This window comes from Macrobrachium rosenbergii, chromosome 10 (genome assembly GCF_040412425.1).
Source record: "Macrobrachium rosenbergii isolate ZJJX-2024 chromosome 10, ASM4041242v1, whole genome shotgun sequence".
In the NCBI taxonomy this organism is placed as follows: domain Eukaryota; kingdom Metazoa; phylum Arthropoda; class Malacostraca; order Decapoda; family Palaemonidae; genus Macrobrachium; species Macrobrachium rosenbergii.
In genome coordinates this window covers 30,727,553-30,755,052 of record NC_089750.1, presented here as the reverse complement: position 1 = coordinate 30,755,052, position 27,500 = coordinate 30,727,553, and the positions used below count along the sequence as shown (strand labels likewise).

Genomic DNA, 27,500 nt, shown 5'->3' with positions numbered 1-27,500 from the left:
AATGTATTTTTTTTAAAGCATATTCCTTATCAGCTGTTACCATATTGTATTACCATACACACGATAAAATGTGTGCGCTATGTGTGAACTACAGACCTAGGCTAGACCAGATGTTACATTCATTGTTTCCATTTGCGAAAGTCAAATAGGCCATTACAACTGTATTTAAAATAAAGGTAAGGCTGTGAACGTGTTATTTTACTAACAAAATCCATTTATACTGTACAGTATTATTATGTTGATATATCATCGTATTATATATAAAAAAATTTATTGTCCCACCGTTTGTAATGTTATGTTCTCAGAATCGGCTAATTGAGCCTGCTACCGAAAGAATTAGAAAAAAGGGATTTTGACAAAGGAAAAATCTATTTCTGAGGGAGGCCCCGTGTCACCCGGTGAAATTCCATTCTTACACGAATTTCTAGGTATAAATATTGCTAAATATACCAGAGAAAAAAGCTTACAGGAATGCTGGAGTTACTACCCCCAGATCGAGCACCTTCGATGAAGATGTCGGTATAACCAAGGGTGAGTGAAGGAATCACAACCACAGAGCCACACTCGAAAAATAATTTTTTACTTGCTGAAAGAAACAAATGTATTAATGGAATTATTTTTATTTTTGTACGTAAAAGTAAAATGTGTATAAAAATGTAAACTAACATACTTTATGTAAAGTAAAATCCCTCAAAATCGCAAAACAGCTGTTTCCCGATTCGATTCTCTCTCTCTCTCTCTCTCTCTCTCTCTCTCTCTCTCTCTCTCTCTCTCTCTCTCTCTCTCTCTCTCTCTCTCTCTCTCTCTCTCTCTGTGTGTGTGAAATGTCAGTCGGCGTACCATGAACATAAACATACGAAACTAAACAAATTCCAGTAAGTTCATGACACCAGCGAATGAATGCATGCATACGTAGGTATGTGTTGTCATATTTTGCTTTGCCTGATTTACTGCACTGTATTTCATCACAAGTTTGGTTGACTCTAAGTGTGAGTATGAAACATTTTATAACAGTACTGCACAAGAGAATAGTTCATTACAGTTGATGCTTAATCACTGTAAAAATATTTAAAATCCGAGTTTCATACATTGGCAACACATGGCCAGACAGGCTGTAGCAAGTGTAAGGGTGTCAAATCGCCTTCGCATTCTTCTCTTCATTCTTATATTAATCGTGTCATATATGTTACTTGTTATTATTTCAGATTCTATATGTATCTCATTGCATGCATCATTGTACGGCCTGTCCGCCAATATGTATATCTGCCTTTTACATGTTCTGCAACGCATTATATATGTCTTTTTATGCCTGTTAACAAACACAACCTCTGTATGGACGCAGAGGGGGAGCGTCAGGTCGCCCGCTACCTTTCCGTCCGCTTTCTGCATTATAAACACCTGTCAGGACTAATAAAGGATCAGTCTTTCACTTTTGACATTTCTTGAACATCACACTGGTGACCCTGGAGAGGGACAGGTAGCGTGGTTTTGGCCCAGCCATTAATGGACTAAATATGGCTGCAGCTTACCATCAGAGAACCTTTAGCGGACTAATATGGCGTTAAAGTTTAGGCCTCTGATAGCTCCCTCCTTGGTGGTGGAAACCGTGCCATTAATGGACTAAATACTGCATACCCAAAAAAGGGCACGTTTTGGCACTTCGTTCGGCCACTCGAACAATCAGCACCATTAACGGACTCAATACGGCGCATTTTCCCGCTTTTTGGTGTGTGAGTGGTAAAGATGTTAGAAGCTGAACCTCAATGCGAACCCGCAAGCATCATCTGTACGCCTCTCTCGCCAACAAAGCCAGACACAGTCAAACTTCCCCCGTTCTCGCGGCAGAACACAGCATCATGGTTCCTGCGCGCAGACACGCACTCTCGCATGGTGTGCATCTCAGACGATGCCATCAAGTCCAACATCACCATGACGGTGCTCGCAGAAGAGGTGTTCAACAGAATCTCCCCCTGGCTCGACATGCAACCAGACAGGGTCACATACGCGGCCTTGAAGGATAAACTGATGCAAACTTACTCCATGCCTGTGACCGAGAGAGCACAGTACGCACTTGACTGGTTATCCCAGCCCCTCGGAGAAGCATCACCCAGGGAAGCTTGGGATGAACTACAGGCGTTGATAACACTGCCAGGCCACGACGAGAACGGGAGGAGAAGGAAGGTAGATTTAACAAGAGCAATCTGCCTTCGGCACCTCTCGCAGGAAGTCAGGCGCCAGATAAAGGATGCAGACACCCTCGACATGGGCGTCTTAGTTGAAGTTGCCCAGAAACTACACGAGGCCACCAAGGCCTTGAAACACACCACCCCCTTGGGAGCCTGCAGCCTGGCGGAGGAGAACGACGACGACGGAGACATCAACGCTGTTTACAGGAAGAGGCCACCGTTCAGGGAACGCAGGACATGGTCAAACCCGGCGTGGTGCTTCTTCCATAGAAAATTCAGAACCAACGCCAAAAACTGCAGGCCTCCCTGTTCCTTTACAAAAAATGAGAAAATCGGCCACAAGTAACAGCTGTGGCCGTGAAATCCAGCTCCCCCCCAACCAGCAGGTTTCTTCATCCAAGACGAAATTTCGAAATGGCGCCTGCTGGTAGACATGGGGGCAATGCAGTCGATCTTCCCACCATCCAAGGAAGATTTGAAAAAAGATACCTGACTCAACACCCACCCTCATAGCAGCAAACGGAACTCCCATCCGCACATATGGCGCAAGGACCCAGATTATCTCAATTCTGGGACGCAGATACAACTGGCCCTTTGTCATCCTGGAGGTAAAGTTCCCCCTGCTGGGTGCAGATTTCCTAGGACGCCACAAGCTTCTGGTCGACGTCGCAAGGCAACGCCTCCTCGACACAGGAACCTGCCACTCTCGTCAGGTCTCCACCTGACCTGGAATGCCTGCCATCTGCTCCACAGCCCCCAACGGCTACATGTCCCGCCTACAGGGGTTCCCAGACGTATTCAGACCAGAGCTACACCAGTCACCTGGGGCTTCAGCAAAGCACGGCAGCTTCCATCATATCACCACGCCGGGCACACCGACCCATGCCAAGTTCTGACAATTATCCCCCCCAGAAGTTACAAGATGCCAGAAGGGCCTTCGCAGAGTAATGGAGATCAGAGTGCCATTCCATATACAAGCTGGATGGACGTGAGTGCAGGTTAGCTATCTGACTGAGCACCAGGCTTTTTATTGGTGATGAAGAAATACAAGTTTCCCTCCTCTCTTGGCAAGGGGAGAGGAGGACAGTCAACAAAGCAAGCTTGTTGATCATGTTTACCTATTTTATTGTCTCTGACACTTCAGTATGGGTTCTTATAGCCCAATTGAGTAATGGCAAACAAACCTTTACTTAATGGTCCAGAAGTCTAGCATCTGCTGTATCCTGTATGTGTAATATGCTAGAGGCGCGGAGTCCCTTCCCATGCTCCTAAACAGACCAGGAAGGGAACACACCAGGTTGGGCGAACCTACCAGTCGGTTCAGAGAGTACCCAGATTCCTCCCACTAGTCTCCTATGTAAAGAACAAAGGTTTGTATTTGTGTAGGAACAGTAGCAAATTTTAAGTCATTTATATTTTTCTTAACCTAGAAACCTGTAGTTCTATACCTTAACAGCCCAAACAGCCCACCTCGGCTACCCTTCCCTCTGGTACCTGGGCTGGAAGGCAGAGTGGAGTGCAGACCAAGAGGTATTTGGGGCTTTCCCTGCCTGTTGGTAGTTTACTACCTTGTCAGTAAGTTTGAATGGTCATTTCAGCTCCTGTTTGCAAGCTGCTATTATTATTTTTATTCAGAAGGTGAGACGTATTCATATGGAACAAGCCCACAGGGGCAATTGACTTGAAATTCCAGCTTCCAAAGAATATGGTGTTCATTATGAAGAAGTTAGAGGAGGTAAAGGGAAGTACGGAAGGAAGAGATCCCACTTGTTAAAAAAGAAAAAATAAATAGATAAATAGATAAAAAGTATTAACCCTTAAACGCCTACTGGACGTATCATACGTCGACTAAAATTGTCTGTTGGGTGCCAAGTGGATGTACCGTCTGTCGACTACAAAAATTTCAACCTTCGTCAACTTTGACTCGACCGAAATGGTCGAAAAACGAAATTGTAAGCTAAAACTCTTACATTCTAGTAATATTCAATCATGTACCTTCATTTTGCAACAAATTGAAGTCTCTAGCACAATATTTCGATTTATGGTGAATTTTTGAAAAAACTTTTTCTTACCCTGGCTGTAACTCGGCCGAAAATTTTCAGAAATTCTTTCGTCATTTTGTCGTAATTTTTGCACTGTTCTATATTAGCCGTTACATAAAGTTTTATATATGAAAATGTGTGCAATTTCATGTACAATACAACAGAAAATAACTCATGGTTGTAGCTTTATCAGTTTTGAAATATTTTCATATAAATCACGATAACTGCCAAAATTTCAACCTTCGGTCAACTTTGACTCAACCGAAATGGTAAAAAAATGCAATTGTAAGCTAAAACTCTTACATTCTAGTAATATTCAATCATTTACCTTAATTTTGCAACCAATTGGAAGTCTCTAGCACAATATTTCGATTTATGGTGAATTTTTTTAAAAAACTTTCTCCTTACGTCCGCGCCAGAAATTCTTTCGTCACGTTGTCATAATGTTTGCACTGTTTTATATTAGTCGTTACATAAAGTTTTATATATGGAAATGTGCGCAATTTCATGTAGAATACAACAGAAAATAACTCATGGTTGTAGCTTTATCAGTTTTGAAATATTTTCATATAAAATCACGATAACTGCCAAAATTTCAAGCTTGGTCAACTTTAACTTGACCGAAATGGTCAAAAAACGCAATTGTAAGCTAAAACTCTTACATTCTAGTAATATTCAATCGTTTACCTTCATTTGCAATAAATTGGAAGTCTCTAGCACAATATTTCGATTTATGGTGAATTTTTGAGAAAAAACATTTTCCTTACGTCTGCGCGGTAACTCGGCCAAACATCTCAGAAATTCTTTCGTCTCGTTGTCGTAATATTTGCACCGTTTTATATTAGTCGTTACATGAAGTTTTATATATGAAAATGTACGCAATTTCATGTACAATACAACAGAAAATAACTCATGGTTGTAGCTTTTATCAGTTTTGAAATATTTTCATATAAATCACGATAAATAGAAAAAATTCGACTTTCGGTCAACTTTAACTCGACCGAAATGGTCGAAAACTGCAATTGTAAGCTAAAACTCTTACATTCTAGTAATATTCAATCGTTTACCTTCATTTGCAATAAATTGGAAGTCTCTAGCACAATATTTCGATTTATGGTGAATTTTTGAAAAAAACATTTTTTTACGTCCGAGCGTTATGAATTCATGCATCATTTTGTGATAATATTTTCTCTGTGTTGCTTTGATCGTTTTACAATTTGTTATATACCAAAATCATCGCAATTTAGTGTACAATACAACTAAAAAAAATAACTCATTAGCTTTAACCGTTGTGCTTACAGCGATTTTGTATACAATTATATAAGAGTTTTTTCGCTGTCATATATTCCAATATTTATATATGATAATGATATTTTTTTCATTTCTGATGGTTGCATACTAAACTTCAGGCAATGACAAAAAAGGAGCCAAAATGAACTCTTAATCTTAAAAACTAAGCGTGCTGTGATTTTTTGAAAAAACTTTTTCCGCTTTCGGGCTAACTCACCGAACGCGCAGGCATACGCGAGACGTTTTTGTAAATAGAGGCTCGGCGTTTAAGGGTTAAAATGCAGGGATAATGGTATTAGGGTAGTAATGCATTGCATCTTCGCTTGAACTTCTGAAGTTCCAATTGCACAACATCCTCTGGGAAGCTGTTCTACAGTCCATCAATGTGAAGAATAAAGGACCTCTGGAACTGAGATCTTCAGCAGCCAGGCACATTTACTGCATATTAGTGCTGCTGTTCAGTGAATCTATTACTCTTGGCACGTAAAGGGGATCAGGGATCAATTGTGAATGTGAAAGATCTCTGTTGAAATACAGCTTATGAAAAACTGACAAACCAGAGACCATCCATCGATGGTCCAAGCCATAACTGCTACGATCAGGAAACAGGAACCTACCACCATGAACCACTCTATCCTAAGAGAGATAAATCTCTAGCAGAAGCAGATATCCACACTGGAGAACATTACAATATTCTAGTAAAGGAAGGACAAATGACCTAAAACAGGTTGCATTGATTTTATCACTGTTATAAATATATGAGTCCTTATGAACAATATCTAACTTACTGTACATGCAGCATTTGCTGAAACTCTCATTAGATGCTTCTCAAAAGTTAGATGTGAGTCAAAAGTTACACCTTCAGGGAATTATTGTAATTTCTCTCGACTGTATGGTAAAAATCCTATGTAAAGAACTTCAGGTTTATGTTAGGAAAAATACAGTTTACTTTTAAAAATTTGCTATATTACAAATAAGAAAAAACATTTTAATCTTCAAAACTTGAAAATTGTTACCATTAGTACCACAAGAACATACTTGATTATAACATTCATTGTATGATAAGATTTACTTATGCAGAATGGATCTTTGTGAATATAATTTTTTGTTTTTAAAATACTTTTGGGTATTTTATTGTTTAAAATTATTTAAAGTAAGTATAATTTATACAATTCATTCAGATGACATATACAGGCATTTGTATTGCTATCTACACCAGCGATTCTTAAACGGGGGGTGCACCCCCCCTAGGGGGGCACTAGAAGCTTCCAAAGGGGTGGTGGAAGTAGAGTTGCCAGATGGTGCATATTTTTTTTTTAATTTATGATGTTAATTGCAAAATTGCCAAAGACATTTTTGTACTAATTAGTGTTTTTTCTAATATTTTCTATCAATGTGATCTGTATAATGCTGAAACTGTTTGAATAACGATTAAGATAAAATTTGGTTTCATCATATGTTTGTTTTACCCATTTTCTATGAACATTGCTTATTCCATTGAAATATAGTGCAGTGCATACAGTACGTATAAAAAATTTAACAGCAATGAAACAAAAATCAAACATTCATCCATATATTCATATAAGCAATGAAATGTAATTAGTAGACAAATAGATAACATATTGTTTATAGTTTATAGTTGGCAAAAATTTCAGGGGTAGGGGGCATGGGATCTATACATATTGCAGTGGGGGGCAAGGCAAAAAAGTTTAAAAACCACTGATCTAGACAGTAAATTTCTGAGACTTATTTCAGGAAAAAGATGACATCTTTGATTCTGGGAAACATGGTATTGAACAAATGCTTCCCTAGTTGGAATTGAATTATAATTCTGACCATGGTCTTCCACTTCACTTAACAGTAATGGTATTAATAATAGTTTTTAACTATGGGACAAAATTTCTTCTTTGATTTTTATATAGTATTTTTAGTTACTGGAAAAATTATAAATAACACTGTCTTACGGTGCATCTAATTATCGGAGATATAATCTGTTTTGGTTCTCATTCATACTCCTTCAGTGCAGTGTAAAATGTGCTAATGGTTCTTTGCGGCCTTCCTCTGACTCCAGTATCATTGCTGTGCATATTTCCTTTCATCAGTTCCCTTCTATTCTCTTCCCTCAGAGTTATCCAATTTCCTCATTTCACTCTAATCTCACTGCAGACTGAATAACAAATCTTTAGTGTTATGAGATTTTAACAATGCATTTGATATATGACAGGGCAATCATTTCTTAGCACCAGTACTTAGGATTTCTTGTGGCATTGTTGTCAATTATAAACCATTATTTTCAGGATACGCGACAAGGAAGTAGATGTTTTAGCAGAGTATAAGGAGCATAGAGCAAGTGGCAAGGATCTCCTTAATTTAGTTGTTGTTGGTCATGTAGATGCTGGTAAATCTACCCTTATGGGTCATCTTCTCTACTTGAAGGTATGATGTGAGAAATATTCATGTTATATTAGTAATAAATATCGTTTTTAATCTTATTCTAATACTGAATCAAACCAAAATGAACTCATTGATCTTGCCTAGGTTCTTCCTAAAAACATAGAAAATATTTACCGTATTTAACAAAAATTTATAATTAGCCACATGTTACAAACCTAAGAATCAGCTGTCATGTTGGAGGTGGGTTTATATCAATTCTAAGTACAAAAACCTGAATCCAATAGGCATTTGTCCAGCAGATTTAATATCAACTTATACCTCTCATTGGTCAAAGATCATTGTATGTTGTTTTCCAAACCCGGCAGCAGTTTGAACCCCACTGGTGACACAGCACTTATCAATTGTAGTTCCCCTTGGGTGGAAGTTATTCATGAGGTATAGTTAACTGGAAATTAAATGACATTTGTGGCATAATATCCAAATTTGACAGGCATATGTACAATACAGTATACAGTAATACCCCAGTCTTACGCACTTCGAGTTGCGCAAATTCACGGATACATAAACTTGTCACTGGAGCCTAGCTAATTGGCATACACGATTTTTTCACAGACACCCGACATTTGCAGAATCCTAGAGAAACCCTGCAGAAATGGTTATGTTTAATTTTTGAAGTAATTTATAAGTTTTCTTGCTTTTATGTCTAAAATTGGTATGAAAAATTTGTATTGCAATACACTCCCTGGACACCTGAATTAGCCCTTAAATTCATAGTTTATACAGTCAACCTAATAAAAATTATGACTGACAAACTCAAAGAATTACTTAATAATGCCAAGGAACCTACATCAGTAGTAGGTGATTTTAATGCCCACAACCCGATGTGGGACTGTAATTGTACAGACTCAAATAGAGCAGGAAGTAAAACAGAAAAATTCATAGATTCATATGACATGTGCTGTATAAATGATAATGAAATCACTGCATACTTTTCTAAAACACATGGAACATTTTCCTCAATCGACTTAACTCTATGTACAACAAACATAGTAGACAGATTGGATTGAAATACAGTTGACGACTTACATACCTGTGATCATTTCCCAGTATTAATTTCATTATTACAAAATAGTCCCACCAAGCATGTCCCTAATTATGACATTTATATAAAGCAGATTGGGAGCAATATGAATTCCACACTAGGAATGTCCCACCATTTGAATATTTAAAAGACATAATGAAACTAATAAATTTCTTGTTGATTTCATTAAAAATGCTGCTGATAAAGCAATACTATAATCCAAATCTCATCCAACAAAACACAGAATCCTATGATGGTCTGAAAAACTAAAATAATTGATAAAAATAAAACACTTTGGTGGAAGACAATTGGATAATTTGAATAGAAAGTTCAGTAAAATAAACAAAACATTACTGATATTAGAAGGAACTTTAAAAAAACTGACTATATTATTATTAGAAATTGATACATTAAAACTTCTCCATAACAAAATATCTGCAAAATTTAAAAGAGAAGTAATTCAAGGAAAAATCATTTCATGGAGGAAATATGTACCAGATCTCTCTTATAATACTCCCATGCAAAAAATATGGGAAAAATTCGGGAAAATAAATGATACCCATGTTAAACCACCTAGACATGCCATGATAAAAGATGGGAAAAGAATACTTGATCCTAAAGAAATAAGTAATGTAATAGGAGAAAATTTAGCAAAAGTAGGTAGTGACAAAAATTTGGATGAACATTTCCGCACAAAGTAAAATAGCATGGAATTAATAACTAATTTTGAAACAATAGAAGATATATGTTATAATATAAAATTTAATATAGAAGAGTTAGAATTTGCTCTGTTGAACAGCAATAAAGGTGCCCCTGGAGGTGACAGTATTTGTTTTGAAATGATCTGCCGTTTAGCACCTTTGGCTTATTAGTTTTATAACCACTTATGGCTTCGAAATTTTTCCCTAATGAATGGCGTATAGCTATAATTATTCCTATCCCCAAACCTGGAAAAGATCCCAGTAATGCAAACAATTACGGACCAATTTCTTTAACTAGTTGTTTATGCAAATTACTAGAGAAAATGGTAAATACTTGACTAACATGGCACATTCGAGAAAATAAAATTTTGACTCTCACTCAATTTGGGTCACAATGTAACAGATATACACTGGATTCTTTGTCTAACTTGGAAGACCACATACGAAGAGGATTTGAACGAAAACAGATTGCTATAGCTGTCTTTTCCGACAATGAAAAGGCCTAAGATACTACATGGAGATATGCAATATTAAAAATGTTACATAAAAACAGGATCCATGGACATTTACTTAGGTTTATCGAAAACTTTCCGACAAATCGCACTTTTCAAGTGAGAATTGATGTATTGTCAAGTACATTTCCACTTGAAAATAGTTTTCCACAAGGAAGTGTCCTTAGTGGCACACCGTTTATTTTAGCAATAAATGATATCAGTAATAATCTACCTATTGGAATTAAAAGTAACTTGTATATGGATGATTTTGCCATATATTATTCAGTATCGCTCATAAAACATGCAGAGCGAATCATTAATAAAACTATAATAAAAATAGATGAATGGGCCTCATCTGTAGACTTCAAAATTTTGTGTACAAAAGACTCAAGCAGTAATGTTTTATAAAAAAAAATGGAAAAAAGTTGAAGAAATAGATTTAAAAATCAGAAATCATTGCATACCAATTGGCCAAACAGCAAAACTTTTGGGATTAGTATTTGATACTCACTTGAACTGGAAAGCCCAAATAACATACATGAAATCAAAATGTAAAAGAGCATTGAACCTAATAAAAAACTGCCAAACACCACTTGGGCAGCCGATAGACATACCCTTACTGTACTGTATAAAGCAACAGTGCTGTCTATCATTGATTATGGAAGTGATATATATGGCTCAGCATCAAACGCAATGCTAAAAGCATTAGACCCAGTTCATAATGAAGGCCTTAGAATATGTTCAGGAGCTTTTCGATCATCACCAAAATCTTTACAAGTTGAATGTGGTGAACTGCCTCTCTCTCTCTCTCCATAGAGAGCTAGTAACAATGAAGAGTGCTCTGAGAATTCAGACAGTTGATTCTCCAACCAAAAAATTATTTAGATTAAGAGATGTGTATAAACAATCATCTACCTTGTTTCCCAATTAGAGCTAGAAGATTGAGTCGCTAAATATAAATATACAATTACCTTTAATATTAAAATTACCTCTAATATTAAAATTACCTCCTCCTTGGACAGTGCATAAAATATTGATAAAAAAGTTATTCATATACCCCAGAACACCATAGACAACATGCAGTAGAACATATAATCCAAAAAGGGTCCACATTATGCAATATACACCGACAGATCGAAGTCACAGTACGGAATGGTATATGCTCCAGTATCCAAAAGCAAAACGTATCAGTTCTCTGTACCAGATAATGCCTCGGTATTTACAGCTGAGTTATGTGTAATAGCATTAGCCATAAAAATAATTAGAGAAGCCTCATGTAATAATTTTGTGATTTATAGCGACTCCAGAAGTGCTATAGAAGCCATTCAAAGCTATAATAAAAAAGATATTGTACAACGGATTAAGTTTTCACTCCATAAATTGTATAATAATGGAAAAAATATTGAAATATGTTGGATCTCTGCCCATGCAGGGATTAAAGGAAATGAAGAGGCTGATAAAGCAGCTAAAGAAGCAGTCCACATGACAAGAGCAAATGTAGACATCCCTATTAGTGACTATATAAAAACAGTCATTGTAAGTAAAAGGCAAAATATATGGAATGAAGAACCTGAAAATAATAAATTAAAACAGATAAAATTCAGTGTTGGAAAATGGAGTTCATCATATGAGAGAGAGAGACATACACAAGTAATTCTGACACGTCTTAGAATAGGCCATACTCGTTTGGCACATGGACACTTAATGAACAGTCCATGTGGCCTTCCTCTCAAATGCCCAGATTGCAAAGTGTTGATAACTGTGAAACATGCATTGTGTGAATGTCCAAAATATAACCTGCAGCGATTATCAAATTTTGGAAATAGATCAATAAAAGAAATTTTGTTGGAATCTTCAACATTTTAATGTTCATGAGGGGCTGTGATTTAATTGATAAAATATAAAAATAAATAGTAAAAATACGAAAACCTAATGAATTTTAAAATAATTAAATTTTAAAATTTTACATAATAATTTTACTTAACCCTTTAACGCCGACTGGATGTATTTTACGCCGACGAAAGTTGTCTGTCGGGTGCCAAGTGGACGTAAAATACGTCGTTTACAAAAAGATTTTTTAAATATTCGCAGAAAAATACTTATAGGCCTCGTTTGCGAAAAATGTTAAATCGCGCCTTGAGGGATGCTGGGAGTTCACGGATCACACTGTTGTTTTGTTCACAAGCATGACCCAGCTGCGCATGCGCGAATTTCTTTCTTATCCCAAAAGAAAGCATCAGCTAACTCTGCTGAAAATCTCAGAAATTCTTTAGTCACTTTGTCGTAATTTTTGCACCATTTTCTATTAGCCTTTACGTAAAGTTTTATATATGAAAATGTGCACAATTTCATGTAGAATACAACAAAAAATAACTCATGGTTGTAGCTTTTATCACTTTTGACATATTTTCATATAAATCACCTTAAGTGCCCTAATTTCAACCTTCGGTCAACTTTGACTCGACCAAAATGGTCGAAAAATGCAGTTGTATGCTAAAACTCTTACATTCTAGTAATATTCAATCATTTACCTTCATTTTGCAAGAAACGAGAAGTCTCTAGCACAGTATTTCGATTTATGGTGAATTTTTGAAAAAAAAACTTTTTCCTTACGTCCGCGCTCTGCTGAAAATCTCAGAAATTCTTTAGTCACTTTGTTGTAATTTTTGCACTGTTTTTTATTAGCCGTTACATAAAGCTTTATATATGAAAATGTGCACAATTTCATGTAGAATACAACAAAAAATAACTTATGGTTAAAGCTTTCATCAATTTTGACATATTTTCATATAAATTACGATAAGTGCCAAAATTTCAACCTTCCGTCAAATTTGACTCAACCGAAATGGTCGAAAAATGCAATTGTAAGCTAAAACTCTTGCATTCTAGTAATATTCAATCATTTACCTTCATTTTGCAACAAACGAGAAGTCTCTAGCACAATATTTCGATGTATGGTGAATTTTTGAAAAAAAACTTTTTCCTTACGTCCGCTCTAACTCTGCTGAAAATCTTGTAAGAGCCTGACGCCGTCTCTTCCAAACGTGTGTGTTCGTCGTCCATCGGAGTGGACAAGACAACAAGAGCATCTCGTTTTCTTTCTCTAAAGGAACGCGATTTCAACCATACAATATTTCCGTCTGTTTCTCCCTAACCATTGTTGTCTTGATGTATGTACAATCACCACTACTTGCATTGCCATGCAAGCATTCTAATCATGTACTCATAATGTTCCAACGAATCTTCTGTATCAAACTGTGTGTATGTTTCTGTTTGTGAAGACGCCAAATGTCTCGCCACTCCGATGGACGACGAACACACGTGTTTAGAAGAGACGGCGTCAAGCTCATACAATCTCAGAAATTCTTTAGTCACTCTGTCGTAATTTTTGCACAGTTTTATATTAGCCATTACATAAAGTTTTATATATGAAAATGTGCGCAATTTCATGTAGAATACAACAAAAAATAACTCATGATTGTAGCTTTTATCAATTTTGACATTTTCATATAAATCTTAAGTGCCAAAATTTCAACCTTCGGTCAACTTTGACTCAACCGAAATGGTTGAAAAATGCAATTGTAAGCTAAAACTTGTACATTCTAGTAATATTCAATCATTTACCTTCATTCTGCAACAAACGAGAAGTCTCTAGCGCAATATTTCGATTTATGGTGAATTTTTGAAAAAACTTTTTCCTTACGTCCATGCACGCTAACTCTGCTGAAAATCTCTGAAGTTCTTTAGTCACTTTGTCGTCATTTTTGCACCGTTTTATATTAACCGTTATATAAAGTTTTATATGTGAAAATGTGCGCAATTTCATGTAGAATACAACAAAAAATAACTCATTGTTGTAGCTTTTATCTGTTTTGAAATATTTTCATATAAATCACGATAAGTGCCGAAATTTCAACCTACGGTCAACTTTGACTCGACCGAAATGGTCGAAAAGTGCAATTTTAAGCTAAAACTCTTACATTCTAGTAATATTCAATCATTTACCTTCATTTTGCAACAAACGGGAAGTCTCTAGCACAATATTTCGATTTATGGTGAATTTTTTAAACAAACTTTTTTTTACGTCCACGCTTTACGAATTCATGCATCATTTTGTGGTAATATTTTCTCTGTGTTGCTTTGATCGTTTTACAATTTGTGTACAATACAAAAAAAAAAAAATAGCTCATTAGCTTTAACTGTTTTGCTCACGGCGCAATTTGTATACAATTATATATGAAATTTTTTTTTGCGCTGTCATATGTTCCAATATTTATTTATGGTAATGTTATTTTTTTCATTTCTGATGGTTGCATACTAAACTTCTGCCAATGAGAAAAAAAGGAGCCAAAAATGAACTTTTAATCTTAAAAACTAAGCGTGCTGTGATTTTTGGAAAAAACTTTCTTTCCACTTGGCGCTAACTCCCAAACCCCGCCTGCATACTAGAGGCTCCCCTTGTTAGTGAGTATGGCCCCGGTTTGACGGCATTCGTTCTTCGCCCAAGGTCGTAACCGAAAATCGCGTAAGCTAGAAAATCGTCAAAACGTCAAAAATCATAAGAAAACCTACTTTTAATGCTCTGGGTGCAGAAAACGATGTAAACTGCATTATTATTGAGTTAATTTCAAAAAACCTTTTTATGATTATTCTGCCGTTTTGGGGCCATATTTCTTCCGTCGGATCCTTGTTAGTGAGTATAATATATTTGAAACAGCGAGTATAAATGTATTTATTCAGGAGTAGTTGTATTTATTCTGTGAGTTTGTATCAGTATGAGAGTGTATGCCTTTGTGCAACTTTTAATTTCATTTTCATTCATTCATCACCAACCAAGTGACCTATTTGGTCCCAGTGCTAGGCTTCTAGCCTAGACCTGTCATTTCATCCAAATCCTTCAGGCCAGCCCTATGAGTTCAGATAGTCAGCTCAGTGGTCTGGTTAAAGTTTTTTAATAATAATAATAATAATAATTCCTGAACCAGCTATTAAATATGAAGGGCAGAACCACTTGACAGAATAAAATTTACAGAAGAAGACGTTAAAAACAAAATAGAAAAACTGTACAAGTTCAAATCTCCTGGCCCGGATGGGATTCATCCAAGAGATATCAAAGAGTTAAAAGAGGAGATAGTTCCTCACCTATATAAACTTTACAGAAAAACTGCAGAACAACAAAAGACACCAGAAGGATGGAAACTAGGTAATGTGCTCCAAGTTTACAGAATAAGTCTAAGAGAAGAGCCAGGAAATTATAGACTAATCTGTCTAACATCAGTCCCTTGTAAGATTTTTGAGTCTTTAATTGCAGATCAAATTGTGGGTCACATTGATAGCAACAACCTGTTGTTAAATAGTCAACACAGCTTCAGACAAAACAGATCCTGCTTATCAAACTTCTTGGAGTTTTTTCATAATATGTTTGGTATTTATGGCAGTAGTAGAGCAATAGATATAGTAGATTTCCAAAAGGCCTTTGACAAAGTTCCACACAAGTAACTAATGACAAAAGTTTGAGCTTTAGGAATTGTAGGAGAAATAGCAGACTGGATCGAAGACTGGCTAATTACAGTAAAAAAAACCCGTACAGTATTCGTGTTCTCACAATTCACGGACTCACCGATTCGCGGATTTCTCTATGGAACATATATACACATTATTGGGGGAAAATTCACCCATTCGCGGTATTTCTCACTCAGAAATATTCACTATTTACTGTATTATCATATTTTCATGACTAAATGCACATTTTGTGGTAAAACTATTAAAATACTCAAGTATAAGCATTTTTAGAGTTTTTTTTTTTGTGTTTGAACTATCAAAATAGGTGTTTCTAATGTTTTTAGAGGGGTTTTAAGTATTTGTAGATTTTAGCTATTCGTGGGGGTGTGGTACACATCCCCTGCAAATACGGGGGTTTACTATAATAGAAAACGGAGAGTCGTAATAAACAGTGAAGAATCAGAATGGGCAGATGTAACAAGCGGAGTTCCTCAGGGTTCTGTCCTTGGCCTGCTCTTGTATTTTATTTACATTAATGACATTGATGTAGGCTTAACTAGCAGGGTAGCCAAATTTGCAGGTTACACCAAACTAGGTGTAAATGGAGCAGACCCAGATACAGTTTAAGAAATGTTTGAAGGAAAATAGGAGAGTGGTCATAAAGATGGCAAATGCCATTTAACTTGGATAAGTGTAAAGTTTTACAAATAGGAACAAACAACCCTCATGCCAACTACATGCTGCTGGGAATGACATAAATAGATTAGAACAAGAAGAGGACTTGGAGTCATTATTACCAAAGACTTAAAATCCACAAAACAGTGCATAAAAGCAGAAAAGGAGGCACAGAAGCTAGTGGGGTACATAAAGAGGCAGATCAAATGTAGAAACAAGGAAATGGTGCTTCAGCTCTACATGTCAATAGTTAGACCTCATCTTGAATGTGCAGTACAGTTATGGTCACCAACACTAAGAAAGGACATAAATAGATTAGAAGGGGTACAAGCAAGAGCCACAAAGTTAATTCCATCCATCAAGCAAATAGGTTACCAAAGACAACTAGAGAGCCTGAACATGTATGACTTAGAAACACGGCAATTGCGTGGACAACTAATAGAAACATTCAAAATACTGAAAGACTTAACAAAAGTAGACAGTAAATTCTTCACATTTAATGAAAACCGGGCAAGAAATAATGGATGGGAGCTAGAACTGAATAGATTCAATACATCTCATTGTGGGAACTTCCTTGCATACAAGATATGTGACACATGGAATAAACTGCCACCGGAAGTTGTAAACAGCAACAGTGTGGAAGAGTTTATAAGAAAGCTAGACAAAATCATTAGAACACTGTGAATGAACAGTAAAACCTGCTCCTAGAGGCAGTCAGCACATGATGTCTCCTCGGATGGACCAGTAAGTCTTTGAGACATCCTTATCCTTGTAACACTCTCTCTCTCTCTCTCTCTCTCTCTCTCTCTCTCTCTCTCTCTCTCTCTCTCTCTCTCTCTCTCTCTCTCTCTCTCTCTCTGAGATAGATTTTTTATGCATATGTAACATATGTTTATTTGTTTTGTATGCTGTAGTTTTATAGATAAACGTAACATTACTATGTTATTAATTTTTTTCATATTTTCTGTGCTATAATTACAAATTTTTTCATTTGTAAAGTAAATTATTAAAAATTTTAAATATCCATATCATTCCCAATCTTTTCTCGGATTCTTCAGGGCCAAGGGGGGGTTGCAATTATCTGTCGGTTAACTTGACATGTTGACATAGACCATGAAAGGGAGGTAATGTTGCTGACAGATGGTCAAGGATACTGAAAAATCTCTCTTCTTTCTTTTTCCTTCATAAGTCATGAATTTCCATCTTTTGATATCTAATGTAAGAGTAACATATATATATTTTTAAGGGTAAAATGTTTAGGATGACTTTGAAATGATATTAATAATATAATTTCAAAGATTAATACAGTAATAGGATAATAGTTTAAGGTATATGTGATGTAGGATGCTGGTTTAAAGTATACTGTACATTTGGTATTTGAACTTTCAAGATAGGCAGTTATAAGCGTTTTTAGAGGGGGTTGTTAACTACTCACGGGGGGGGTGTACACATCCCCCGCAAATTTGGGGGGTTTACTGTACACACTTCCTCCGTAGATACTTTGTGCCTCAAAGCATTAACTGAAGGACATTCACATACACTTGAAGAGGTTAGGTTTGGTTAGGTAAGTTGGGTACCTAACCTAAGTTAGCCTAGCCTAACTAGTTCTAGGCTAACCTTACTAGACCTGTATTTCAGTATCCTGAAGCTACTTGTCCAGTGGCATCAACCATGAGGTAGTCTCTCGCTCTACAAGGTACTATGTTGGGTACGTAGCCTAGCCTAACTAGTTCTAGCTTAACCTTACCAATCCTGCGCTTCTGTATCCTGGAACTCTTTGTTTAATGGCTTCAACCAGAAGGAAGTAACCCGTTCTTCAAGAGTCTAGGTTCGGCTATGTTAGGTTGAGTACTTAACCCAACCTAGCCTAGCCTAGCCTAAATTGACCTAATCTGCACCTCAATAACCTGGATCATCTTAGATCTCCAAGCCTCAGAACGGTACCATGTTAGTTCTTTAGTCAACAAGAGGGGGTGGCTAATGCCCTATCATCTCCTCAATTGATGGCGCGGGTGCATGGGTTTGCAGTAGTACTCTCAGCACAGCTGTCAGCCAGACACATTCCACTAACGGTGTGGGTGCATGGGTTTGCAGTAGCACTCAGCACATTGGTCAACCAGGGACACTCCAGGATGACATGTTCAGTTTCACATCCATAATTCAACTCTTGTGCTTGCAACTTCCCATCTGTTGCCTGATTTGCTGGGAGACCAACAAACCTCCAAACTAAGTTCTGACAACTTGTGTTTGGTTCCTACTCAGTCAAGAAGCAGCGTCTAGGAGCTCCATTTCTTTTGACTGATGTAGTTACACTCCTCTTGTGAGGAGTGGGAGATGTAAGCAGTAGCTATTGCTGCTGTAATTACCAGTTGATTCACAACCTGAGGAGAGTATTATGTGGATCTTAAGACAGCTTCAGGAGTCTCAGTGTCCAAATAAGTACTCCTTTAATACCAACGACACCAAGGTAGTGTCATAGTTACACTATCTTCCTCCAGAGACTTTTCATTCTTAGGAACATTGACCAGGGCAGCAGTCTCCTTCACTTCCTTTGTTGGGACTTAAGCACTGTTCTTTTTAGACTTTCAGGAGTCTCAAGATCCAAGATAGACACTCCTCGATGTGATAGCAATGACGCCAAGGTAGTGCCATGGCCAACAAAAGGTCCTAGGGTCCTTTCATCTGCTCTGTTGCTTTGCAAGTACACGAACAGACAGAAGAACATTCAGTGCAGTGACCAACCATACATCCCAAGCAAGATGGATGTCATTACAACATTTATTCGCTGAAGTCAGGAGATAAGGACAATTGATCTTGCCACCTTGCCTTGCAGATTAATTCAACCTCTGAAGAAGCTTGATCATATTCCTTCTTTCTTGACTTACTGAAGTTGGCGCTGTTGTGTTCTATCTGCTCACACCTTCGAATAAATAAAGTAAGAATCTTGGTACCCATTTAGATCTGGAAGCTTACACCTTTCATCATTCTACAGTAAACCCCCCCTCCCCTATATTTGCGGGGCATGCGTACCACACTCCCCCGCAAATAGCTAAAATCCTCAAATACTTAAAACCCCTCTGAAAACACATAGAACTGACTATTTCGATAGTTCAAACACAAAAAAAAACTCTAAAAATGTTTATACCTGAGTATTTTGATAGTTATATCACAAAAAATACATTTAGTCATGAAAGTGATATGAAAATACAGTATTTAGTGAATATTTCTGAGTGAGAAATACCGCGAATGGGTGAATTTTCTGTGAATAATGTGTATATATGTTTCATAGAGAAATCCACGAATCAGTGAGTCCGCAAATCGTGAGAACGCAAACACGGGGGTTTTACTGTACATGTTTCGAAAGTGTTCAGTGAGATGGATCATTCCACTTCCTTGGTCTTGTGGTGCCAATGAGAGTATGATGTGTATGTTGCTTCCATAAAGACTAGTCTTTCAACCCAGTCCTAACAACTCGTTCTTTAGCTTCAAGTTGGCCAAGAAATAGTGTCCAAATGGTCATTTCTCTAACTAGCAAGATGATCAGATGAGCGTACCCTGCAACTTTCGAGGTCAGGGGCATTGGTTTGTTCATCGCATTCAGGAAGAACCTGTTGGTCGAGTGCTAGGAATGAATGTAATCATGCAGATCACATTCATCTCTTTTACCTTGGACATTGTCCATAGGTCCTTGGATTTCTTTTCCTTGGATCCCATGGTGGATGCTCAGCAAGTCATTGAATTCACTCAGTTCTTGAGGGACAGGTTGCGTCTCGTCTAAGGTGTGCAGCTGGCCCCCTCTCTCTCTCGTCTTCGTTCCTCTTCCAGTGGGCAGAGGAAAAGTGAATGAGCCGTCACGTGCTGGACTGGTGTGCATGCCAGTGATCTAGATGACTGAGTACCCTGTCTATAATCTAACTGTTTGGTTAGTAGATGCAAATCCTTCCTTCTCTCTAGTAAGGGAAGAGAGGGACTGACTATGAGCAAACCAGCTGGTTATTCTTAATTTTATTGTCTTCGACACTGTGGGTTCATCCAAACCTTTTCGAATCAAGGTTATTACATTCCTTTAATTCAAAATGCCCAGATGTCTGATGATTGAACATCTGTCTTGTTCAGTAGGTCAGAGGTATGGTCTCCTTCCTTTGCTCTTCATGACCAGGAAGCGAGCACCCAAGTCAGTCGAACTACCAGTCAGTTTAGAGATTTACTGGGAATCCTCCCTCCAAAAGTGTCTCCCTTATGTAAAGACAAGGGTTTGCCTTTGTGCAGGAACAAATGACAAATTTTTAAAATAATTTGTATTTTTCCTAACACAAACCTGAGATCTTTACATTAAGGACCCACCCCTTACTACCCATCATTCTCTTACCTGGGCCAAAAGGTAAACTGCGTAGAACTGAATGTATACCGATTTGGTGGGTGGTGCTTCTGCCCCTACCATCAGTAAATGTTACCATAACCAACCTTACAAAAGTGTAACAGCTGGACTTCCAGCTCGCTGAAAGTTAATCCCATATGTAAAGACCTCAGGTTTGTATTTTAGGAAAAATACAAATTACTTAAAAAATTTGTCATTTTGCAGATGTATCTCCGAATTTGAATAATAGGTAATTCAGTACTTTAAATTGAATGATAATTTGTAACATACAGGTTGGGATGGGCTGTTAGATGCTTTATATGAAATTGCACTAGACTATAAGCTTATGTTCCTCCTAGTGCTCCATAAGACAGACCGGCCAATATCAGAGAATTCTCTCATACACATATGTACATGCACACACACAGTGGGGCCTTGTTATCTGTGGATAATACATTCAAAGACTCTCCACACATTCCTGAAACGACAGATAATCGCAAACATCTTATGCAACAGAGTATTTTGCAAATGCTGTATGGATTCAGTATTTCTTGAACTATGTAAATAATATAAAGATTTTAAATATAAATGAAAGATTTATCATTATGTTTGTAGTGCTGAATGCATGTTAGTCAACCTGCTTATATACCTATATAAACCTCATTACCTGTTATAATAACCTTTAGTATGCTAGTCACCCTGCCTATGCCCAAATAAACCTCATTACCTCTTAGAATAACCTTTATTGATCATAAATGACAAAGAATGATAAAAAAAAATTATGGGTAATTTTGCTTATTGCTAACTGTGGCCAGTGGATCATGGGTATTGAGGTCTAACTGTGTGTATATATATATATATATATATGTGTGTAGTTGCATGTGGGCTTTGGCTGATGCTTCTTAATTAATTAATATAAGTTATGTAGCCCTGCTTCGCCAAGGACACATGTAAACCATCAATTGAAGCTAAGAGTTACCCTCAAAAGACAGACAGTTACTTAATTGGATTAGGTCGCCAGTCAGAACTACATATGAAATAATGGATTACTTCTGTAACCAAGGAATTACATCAAACCCCTTCACTTCCCACTTAGTCCCAACAAAGAAAGAATGTGCTGTGATAGCAAGGAAATTTCATGAACCTTTAGTCAACGTCTGACAGTCAATTTTCCCGGCTTTCGTAAAAAAATATAACGCAACGAATGGTTGTGCTCTAGCAGATATCGTATGCAGTTTTAGTATTGGTAATGGATATTTCTCTTCCAAACAATGGGGATCAGGATCCAAGGTTTGCCTGAAATTTACTTACACTTGACTTTCCCTAATTCCAACTTACTGCATAGGAATAGCTTATGCAATTTTCACTATACTAGACTTCATAAAAGAAATATTATTATACCAGATTCTCTTGTAAATGGTGGCTGAAGGGGAAACAATGGGAAAATTTAAGTACAGTGGAAGAGATACTAGCAAATCAACGAAAATGTTGTCAATTCCAGACTTACCGTTACTTAGGTTGCTTGTGCAATGCAATTGCCGATTGGAATTCTCAAAGAACACTTATTGTCGATACACTGAGTAAAATAACAGATAAGGAAGGACAAAGGATAGAGTTGCTCGGAGCACAGATGCGTGCTCGTTTCACGACAGTAGGTCTCTCTCTGCTCACGTGAGGTCAGGTCAGGGCTGCTGTTTGTCCAACACTTGTCCATAGCCCCCGGCAGTCTAAAAAATTTAGAGAGACATCGCCAAATGCATAGGACAGGGAAAAAAGGAAGCTTAAGACCACCTTACTAGAGGTTACTTGGTGAAAACCCTCCTTGTTGGTTGAGGACTCTAATGCCAACTTATTTCCTACTAAGACGTTACTTTTTTTTTTTTAAACACAGCTTACTACTCTAGCCCGCATTCCCTTAGCTTTGACAGAGACGCCTTCCTGTCTTTGTTAGAATGATATTCTTACTAAATAATGCAGAGAGGGCAAACAGCAGAATATATATATATATAGGTAGTGCTCGAGTTACGATGGGGTTAGGTTCCAAAAAACCCATCGTTTGTTGAAATAATCGTAACTCGAATATAGCCTAGCCTACACTACGGTAATCGGTACCATGTATACATATATGGTAGCCTAGCCTACACTACACAGTATACTCTATACATGTACAGTACAGTAATTATTAATGTCAGCTAATTCTGCAGGTTCAATGCAGATTGACTTACGATAATTCAGTATAAAGAGAAATTGAATAAAACTAACAAGAGTTAGGATAGCGTACAGTATGGTAATCGTATGTGTAAACAGTAGCTAGCCTACGGTATATTCTATACATATATGGTAGAGTAGTAATTATTAATACCAGCTAATTCTGCAGATTCAATGCAGATTGACATATGATAATTCAGTATAAAAAGAAATTGAATAACAAGAAAAAGAATCAGACTGTACTGTAAGGGGTACTCACCAAGATTTGGTCCGTTATCGGCACACATGATTCACGTGAACGTTGTCAGGCTGCTCATGGCTACGGATAACTAAAAATCGGAAGAGGAGGAGGATGATAAAGCTTCAGGATCATCAACTCGCTCCTCTTCAGATAGTATTTCTTCTTCTGTTAGTTCAGGTGTTTCAAAATTAAGAGATGAAGGGGATCGAGGCTCAAATGTCGTTCTCTTAAAGAAGTGTTCCATCGTCGGTTGCCTAGTGCGTTTTTTTCATTCTTCGTAAATGACTTGGTAACATGCAACAGCGTCTTGATGTGCTCTCTTAAATTTAGCAAACCGTTCCATGTTCGCATCCATTTCACTCAAAAGTTTCAGTCCATGTTCAAATGAGGCAAAAGCCTCTGCCAGTGCTTTTGTCGTAAACTTTCACTCTGGCTCTTCTTCAATTTCTTCTTCCTCATCTGCTCTTTTTCTCTCTTCTGCAAGCGCAATTAAATTTTCTGCCGTTAGCTCTACATGCACATCTAAAAGATCTTGGATGTCTTCCTCATCAATTTCTTAATCTAAACTTCTCCCAAGTGTCAAGATCTTTTTATTAATTCCCACAACTTCTTCATCTTTATTGAAACCTTTAAATGAGTTCACATACACTTGTAGCAGATTTTTCCAAACCCCATTCATACATTCTTTCTTTACCTCCTTCCACGCCCTTCCAATGTTCATAATGGAGTTCAGAACATTGAATTCCTTCCAGAAAGTTCTGAGATCTTTCTCCACATTATCCGTAGCCTGAACAGCCTGAGCAAACGAGTTCCGAAGATATAATAGGCCTTGAGCGTAGCCACAGTGCCCTGATCCATGGGTTGTATGAAAGAAGTTGTGTTTGGTGGCAGAAAGACAACTTTTATGTTCTCGTTAATATCTCCGATGTTCTGAGGGTGGCCGGGAGCATTGTCTAGAATCAGCAGAATTTTGAAGGGGATTTTGTTTTCCCTACAATAATCTTTCACTTCTGGAATAAAGCAACGCACAAATCAGTCTTCGAACAGCATTGCAGTTATCCATGCTTTCTTATTATGACGGTAATGCACAGGAAGCGTATGCTTGTCGATTCTCTTTAATGCCCTCGGATTTTCGGAGTGATAAGCCTTGAGTGGCTTAAGTTTATACCCAGCCACATTTCCCCCAAGCAGAAGAGTCAGTCGATCTCTGTATGCCTTAAACCCAGGCATCATTGTTGCTTCTTTATGGATGTAGGACCGTTGAGGCATACGCTTCAATACAGTCCTGTTTAAATGCGACATTAAAGATCTGCTCCGGCAAGTACCCTTCATCAGTGACGATCTTTTGCAGAATATCCTTGAATTTAGCGGCTCCTTCGGCGTCAGCACTTGCTGTTTCACCGCTAATTTTCACACTATGAAAATTATGACGGTTCTGGAAGCGATGAAACCATCCAGCACTTGCCACAAAAATTTTGTTGTGGTTATCATCATAGTTTTTCTTCAGTTCATCGAAAAGCCTGCGAGCCTTTGTTTGGATGGTTAAGAGACTGCGTATCATACGCTTCTGCATCTGGTCCTCCATCCACGTGACCAGTAACTGCTCCATTTCTTCCAAAGGTCCTATCCTCTTCTTTGATATAAGTGTTGAATGAACTGAAGCAGATGCCCTTATAGCGTTCATTATCCATTTCTCGTCTCTAAGGATGGTGGATACCGTCGACTGAGATAGATGCTCGTCACGTGCAATTACCATGACTGGCTTTCCAGCAGCACGCTTGTTGATAATTTTCATTTTCTGCTCCAGAGTGATAGACTGCCTCTTCTTTTTTGCACTACCAGCATGAGACACACTTGGGTGTTTGGCGGACATAGTTATACAAATTTGATTTTTAGAGTTTGGTGTATTTTCAGAAGCACAAAAATCGCAAACGAACACTGACCTATTTTAACTTCCGGCACAACGAGAGCAAGCGAGGTCGACTCATTGAATTAATGTACCTATTCCAGCCTCTTGGGCCAACGTATCATACACCATACGCTGCTTGATTGTATGTTGTTGCCTGCGCCAGTCGCCCACAAAATTTAAAAATACATATTTTTTCAAAATATTGTTGTATCGATATTAATTGCTAACCCCATCGTAAAAGCGAATGATCGTAAGTCGAATCATCGTAACTATATATATACACATATATATATATATATATATATATATATATATATATATATATATATATATATATATATATATATATATATATATGTATGTATGTATATATATATATATATATATATATATATATATATATATATATATATATATATATATATATATATATATATATACAGGCAGTCCCCTGGTTTACTGACGGTTCCGGCTTCGACGTTCGAGGATTCGACGCTTTTCAAATATATTCATCAGAAATTATTTCCCGGCTTACGACGCATGTTCGGGTTACGACACGTCGTCGCCCGATCCGACGGAAGAAATATGGCCCCAAAACGGCAGAATAATCATAATTTGAAGGTTTTTTATGTAAAACTCAATAATAATGCAGTTTACATCGTTTTCAATGCACCCAGAGCATTAAAAGTAAGGTTTTCTTATGATTTTTGACGATTTTCGACGATTTTCCGACTTCACGATTTTTTTCGTTACGACGCAAGAAGAACGCCTGGAACCCCGTATATATATATAATATATATATATATATATATATATATATATATATATATATATATATATATATATATATATACATATACCTATACATATACATATACGCTACATATATATATATATATATATATATATATATATATATATATATATATATATATATATATATATATATACATATACATATACATATACATATACATATATACATATATATATATATATATATATATATATATATATATATATATATATATATATATATATATATATATATATATATATATATATATATATATATATATATATATGGTGTCCGACAATTCGGTCCCGGACAATTCGGTACCAGGACAATTCGGCACCCGGCTTGTCATTTTTATTATTTTTTTAGTTTGGTTATTCCCTTAGTTGTTTATAGGTAATATAAATTAACTACCCAACTATTCATTCATAAACAATTAGTTTGGTTATTCCTTAGTTGTTAATAAAAAAAAAGACTATTAGTTTCTTTATTCCAAATTTTTTACTAAGTTTACTGCAAAGGTACCTTTAGATTTTTTATTCTAGTTTCACCCCATCATTCACACAATGGAGTCTTACAAGTGCATACAATCGGAAAAGGGAAATACAAAATTAGTCGATAGGGAAAACTACATGTACCAAAAACATAAAGAAAATGCTGATGGTACGAAGATATATTGGCGTTGTGAAAGGCGGTCTTGCAAAGCACGGCTTCACTCAGATGTTAGTTTTCATGCGCTCAAGTATATTGGAAATCATAATCATAGCACAACTGCAGCTGAAGTGAGTGCAAAAGTTGCTACTGCAAATATTAAGGAAAGGACAATCACAAGTCAAACACCTTCTCGTTCAATTTTAACAGAAGAACTAGGAAATTTAAATGAGTGCACAATTGCTGATGTGACAAAACTAGTTCATATTAGTCGAAATATGAGACGATGGAGAGGTGATCAGGCTAATCATCCACCAATCCCACAAACAATTAATGGATTTCAAATACCACGAGAGTTTGGTGTTATCGAGAATGGCTCTATCTTTTTGCAGTATGACAGTGGCATAGACGACGTTAAACGCATTTTAATTTTTGCTACTAATGACGCTCTTCACGATTTGAGACAATGTGCGAATTGGGCAGGAGATGGAACTTTTAAGAGTTGCCCTGTTATATTTTTCCAGCTTTATGTCTTGCATATACAAATTAAAAACTTCAGTGCTCCAAGATTGTTTGCCCTCTTACCTGATAAGTCTCAAAATACGTATAACCAGCTTTTCCAAAAAGTGAAAGAATTAGTGAATAACGAGGGCCACATGCTATGATAATGGACTTGAAAAAAGCTGCAAAAAACGCATTTTCAAATACGTTTCAGAAAAACTATTTCTTTTTGCTTGTTTCATTTAGGACAGAATGTTTACAGACATATTGTAGCTGAAGGTTTCAAAGTACGTTACCATGAAGATGACATATTTAGTCATAAAATGAGATGTTTTATAGTCCTATCCTTTTTACCTGTAAATCAGGTTGCTGATGCTTTTGATGAATTGGTTGACGATGATGATATCCCGCAACCTATTGTCTCTTATTTTGAAAATTCATATATAGGACCAGTGAGAGGGAGAGGTGCCAG

General features: G+C 36.9%; 1 protein-coding gene across 1 annotated transcript in view; it reads left to right on the top strand.

Annotated features, from left to right (window-relative positions):
- The window catches only part of HBS1 (translation elongation factor EF-1alpha (GTPase) HBS1), a gene marked incomplete at its 5' end in the record, with an annotated part of 255,149 nt that overhangs the window by 134,254 nt on the left and 93,395 nt on the right, over positions 1-27,500 (top strand). The window contains one exon of the mRNA XM_067109557.1: positions 7,816-7,954. Coding sequence (XP_066965658.1) covers positions 7,816-7,954 — 139 coding nt within the window. The remainder of the gene's footprint in view (positions 1-7,815; positions 7,955-27,500) is intronic.